The 5,066-nt window shown below is 36.9% G+C and overlaps 1 protein-coding gene across 5 annotated transcripts; it reads right to left on the bottom strand.

Moving 5' to 3' along the window:
• Positions 1 to 1,472: 1,472 nt before the first annotated feature.
• LOC107420051 (heat shock factor protein HSF30) lies at positions 1,473 to 4,031 on the bottom strand. Of its 5 annotated transcripts, none has more exons than XR_003056364.3 (3): positions 3,446 to 4,030; positions 2,211 to 3,188; positions 1,473 to 1,987 (listed from the first exon to the last, which is right to left on the bottom strand). XR_003056364.3 is itself a non-coding variant. In XM_016028908.4 (3 exons), the coding sequence occupies exons 1-3, from the start codon at positions 3,740 to 3,742 to the stop codon at positions 1,939 to 1,941; spliced, it is 1,182 nt and encodes a 393-aa protein (XP_015884394.2). In that variant the 5' UTR covers positions 3,743 to 4,031; the 3' UTR covers positions 1,473 to 1,938. The 5 variants fall into 5 exon arrangements, 1 of the variants encoding a protein (XP_015884394.2); XR_001581652.4 differs by having other exon boundaries at positions 1,473 to 2,146; positions 2,265 to 3,188; XR_001581654.4 differs by having other exon boundaries at positions 1,473 to 2,143; positions 2,265 to 3,188.
• Between the last annotated feature and the right edge of the window lie 1,035 nt (positions 4,032 to 5,066).

The following is a 5,066-nucleotide window of genomic DNA, read 5'->3' as shown; positions in this document are numbered from 1 at the left end:
ATGTGGTATTGTAATTTTGATATTTGTATTTTGTGTCTGCATTTCTGATTCTCAATTTTGGTGAGTGGCAGTGGCATACTAGCATTGCATTTTTCAATTTCAATTTTCCCTTTGATATATATTGAAGTTTTGATCGTTTCATACTTAAAAAGATTTGCCATTTCATACCTAAAAAGTAAAAAATTTGCCATTTCATTTTCGTTGGATAGTTTTTCAAAAAATTTTAAACCTTCAAAATAATTGAAAAACAAAACTAATGAAGGTAATTTCTAATTATATATTGGACAGACAAAAAACTATAGGTCCAAAAATAAACTCAGCCCGATCAGCTGAAAGTATGCCCAAAATTATAGGCCCGAATATAATTTCTGGCCCACTAATTCGAAAACAAGCCAAAAATCGTAGGCCCAAACATAAGTCCAAACAGACCAAACCGAACCTGAACCAAATCGTTCTGTTTCTTCTGTTAAGTGCTCGCTTTTCCACTACTCCACAGGTCGGTTCGGGTTAGTTTTTGTTTGTAACCAAATGATCGGTTTGGTTGGAATTCTCGGATGGAACCGAACCGTGCCCACCCCCAGTACCAAGCATCCAACCTCGTGTTCTATTAAGTTGCACTGGCCAACCTAAAGTCTAACCGAAAGCACGTTAATAAACAATGCTGCCTATCGAGCTCTTGGCAGAGTCCTCGACACTAAACAACATAAGAAAAATTAGAAGTCTCATTTCGCAAAATTATTAGTATTAAACAAATAAAAACTTGCCATTCCGATGGGAAATATAAGGCTTAATTTAAAGACTTTAAAGATATGTTAAAACCGAAAAAAACTTTTGTTCCCATAAACAATGTTTGTGATCATGTAAATGATAGTAAATGATAGCGAAATGAACCTCGTTAGATCTTGCAGAGGTACTGCATTAAAATACATTTTAAACCCTGTTATAGTTTGCTTGTTTTGACAATAACACTAACAATAACAATAAATTAATTTGTTATTCAGGTAATCAATTTATTATTCATCATTATTAACATCTGAATTCTCCACACTAAACAATGCAAGAAGCATTTAATAAATAATTATAAAACACTACAGATAAGCCGCAGTCCAAAAAATTTTGGTGATAATAACGACATTTGTGAACAGAAACCATGCGAAAATAATTTTTTGGGCTTATATTTTTTTTAATAAATTTCTTTGAAATCTTTTTAATTTGTCATAATTACAATTAAATCCACTAATTTTAAACTAAACATTTATCATTGTCTTTATTTCTTTTTACATGTATCAAAATGAACAAATTTTTCTTTAACTCCTTTCATCAAATTTTTTTTTTTTTCTTTAACTCAACTTTTACCATTAAAGACAAAAAAAAAAATCAGAAAATAATATTTTTTGATCATTAATACAATGAATATACAATTATTAGCCTTTAAATGTTAAAATTGATATGACAAAAATTGAAACATGAGATATGAATGATGATTTTCTATAAGCATAAAATCCAGCTGTATTACATTTTTTAACCTAGACTTGTCTAACATCGAGCCGTCCTACAAAACGATCTCGATCAGGCATTAGGAGGACTACAACACCATCCAAAAAACCATGAACTGCTGGGTCGCTGAGAGAATGTGCATACTTCAATACACTAAAAATGGCTTCTCAAATCTCACTGTTATGATTAAGATGTTTATCTAGTTGGTTTACTCCGCTAAACTATATTACAAAAACTAATGAATATGGGAAACCTGTGATTCCAAACTACAAACCATTTCTCAGCAATTACAACAAGCAGACTATTCCATCTTACTTCTATGGCTAGCCTATCATGCCAGCCGCTTTTTACATGAATAAATCCACTGCACAAAAGCTTATAAGAGGCCAAACTATAATTACATCACGGTATGAAAGACGGAAACAGTTGCTTGAAAATGGATCAACGAATGGAACTCCTGTTCCTCATAGCACTCTGTTGGCGAGTCCGCCTGCAATGAAAAAGACAGAATCAAAAACCAGCTGCACATTAGAAAAACGAAAAAAAAATATATATGAAGGAAAATTTCATGGAACTAAAATGACTGTTAAAAGGATACAGAAGAACAGCGACACCCGTTGGCCTGATTGCAATTTCCACAATTCCCCTGCTGCATAAAAATAAAAAACCATAATATACTCTTTTAATCACTCTAAAACAAATTAAGAACGTACATGGTCGGTAGAAGTTAACAAACAATCCAGAAAATTCTACAATTTGAGCCATACCAACATCAAGTGCAGGGATGGAGTTGCAAACGACCAACTTTTTAGCATACAATAACAACTACACTATTTCCATCATCAAGGCTTGGACCTGAGATAACCCATTTGATCCACAAGATCTTCCAAGTCCTCGCCCCATTCATCAGGCTCTGCAACCAAATCCTCCACCTCCACATCCAGTTCTGATTCACCACCTACTACTACAGCTTCTTCATCTGCGTTTCCGCCAACCAGATCATCACTCAATAGTCCCTCCCATATTCCCTGATCATCTACAGAGTCTAAGTTTCCACCAATAGCTGTTGGTATTGAACTTTCATTAGGATCCTGTATGGCACTGCTGGATTCATTGTCTAAGGCAGCAGAGAAAAATGTCTCGATCTCTGACTCCATCGTTGGAAACTCTTCCTGCTCTTGTTTCGTTCCATAGTTCATAGCTTGGTCAGAAGAAGCCGCAGCCAACGATACAACCTCTTCTTGAAAATTCTCCACACTGGGGCTCGCAGTCAGTCTCCTTTTCCGTCCAATTTCGACCCCATGTAAGTTTCTTCCCTCGGCATTCCTCTGAAGGAATTGCTGAATGAAAGTTGGACTGTGTAGTGCTTTAGCAAGGAAAGCCATTATCTGGTGCTGTTTCTTCTCGGTGTTCTGTAAGCGATTCTCCATGGCAAGGACTTGCTCTCTTGAACTCTGCTGTTGCTGCCTCAACCTCACAATCTCTGCCATTAACACGTTCCTATCTCTTTTCAGTCGGTCAAACTCACCTTCCAAACCAAATTGACCCACTTCCACACAAGCTCCTCCTTGTTGGTTCACATTCTGCGAGACGTGTCTTCTCCTCTTTATAGTCTTGAGTAGATGCCTCTGCCCTCCTAGAAACCCTTCGTTTGCAAATTCCCATCGGTCAGGATCAACTTTTCTGAAACCCTGCATTTAAGTTGGAAACATAGCAACAGTGATTAAGCAACAAACCCTCCTCAAAATTCAAATAAATTAAAATTGAAACTAAAAATTCATGATCGTCTCGTTTTAACAAGCTTCTCGAATTCAGAAAACAATATATAAAAAAAGACAAAAAAAAGTTCATAATTTAGCAAAACCCAGATGGCATTTCAGGAAAATTGTAAAGAAGAACACAGGAAAAAAAGAAAATCAATGAAGATCACGATTATGGGAGCACTTACATAAGTGTTTAGCTGGCGAATGAAGCTGGAGAAGTTACTGTGTTTGAAGTAGCGAGGAAGAAGGTGGGTGGATAACCTGTGGGAATCCCATACGATGAAGCTGTTGCGAGATGTGCTCCATGACACAATGGAGTCTGTGGTTGGGTCTTCAACCATTTCGAAGGTCTTCGTTAGAAATGGAGGCGGACCAACCTCATGTAAACCTTCAATCGGTTGCGGTGTCACGCTTGAAGATGAAGACGATGAACCCGCCGTGCATGTCAGCGTTTCTTCCTCTTTGACGATCACTCCTTCCATGCCCTTAATTTGCTTACTTGATTTAGGCTCCACTTTCCAATGACTCTTTTTGAAACAGAGAGCCGAAACGGAGTCTTTTCTTTCCCCCTTATACGATCACGAAATTCGAAAGAGTTGAGCGAGTAATTTGAGGCGTAAACGAAGATCACGATTTCGCCTACTGATATTTGTGTTGTGATGTGGAGGAGAGAGAGTGTGTGAGGGAGATATTAGATTTTAAAGGCGGTGAAGAAGAAAGTTCTAGAGGGAGTGAGAGGTATGAGATCGTCAACAACATTTCATTCTCAATTTTGTAAGAAGTTTCTGACATTTGTCACGGTCTTATGGCCTTGCGATCTTTTCATTTGTTCTAGAAACTTCTCAAAAGATCTTCCACTATAACCGGGACTTGGAGGAAATTGGGTAGAGAGACGGAGCCCGAGTGAAGGACAGGCTGATTTGTTTTCCTTTTGGGTGCTAGAGATAAAAGAGAAGCCCAAATAAACTGCTAGTGTTATATTCCTATTTCGCGGTTGTAAATCCAAATTCTTTCTAAAGTCCAGACTGCATATAATATAATTTTCCTAATTTCTTTGGTTTGCTAATTAATTTTCTCTCATCCACTTGGGCTGCTCTTGGCCACTAGCCCAGTTCACATACACCCTTAATTTTGATCCAATTACTAGAAAATTGGGTGCAAAATTTAGAGCATGAAAGCGAACGAGGAGGTCTGTATACGCTTTGCCAATACAACTCATTTTCATATAAGATAAAGTGCCGTCTATTGTTACATAGAACAAAATTCTCTCTCTAAATTTCAGCCTAGTTTTCTGCCCAAACTTTGTCGGCTTACAAAAGGAATGCTCCAAAAATATTAAAAATAAAAATATTATCCCCTCCTTAAAACTGTTTTTTATGATAAGAAAAAGTATATGTACATTGTATGTAACACTTCAGAGCCCCATATCCCATACATAATTACAGTAATAAAAAATTTCATAAGACTGGGAGTCCCAACTGATATATCTTATGAAATTGGAGGTATTTTTGTGAGGTGAAAGAGAGAGTTGATTTTAAAACGGTGGAGATGAAAAGTTGCAGAGGGAGTGTGACCAGTGATAACAAAAGCCTTTTATTGTTCCACAAAAGTTCTTACAGTTTCTCCATCTCTGCTTCTATTAGGGACTTACAATTGGGTTGTGACAGAGCCCAAATAAAACGGAGAGTTTTGAGCCGCAACCCAACCCATGTCAATTGCCAATTTTTAGCGAATAATGTTTTATGTAGAGTAGAGATTCCAATTTCGTGGTTGTAAACCCAGATCTCATTTTATTTTAACCATATA

Source organism: Ziziphus jujuba, chromosome 5 (assembly GCF_031755915.1).
Source record: "Ziziphus jujuba cultivar Dongzao chromosome 5, ASM3175591v1".
Lineage (NCBI taxonomy): Eukaryota > Viridiplantae > Streptophyta > Magnoliopsida > Rosales > Rhamnaceae > Ziziphus > Ziziphus jujuba.
The sequence above is the reverse complement of the archived record's forward strand: the minus strand, read 5'-3'. Positions and strand labels throughout refer to the sequence as shown.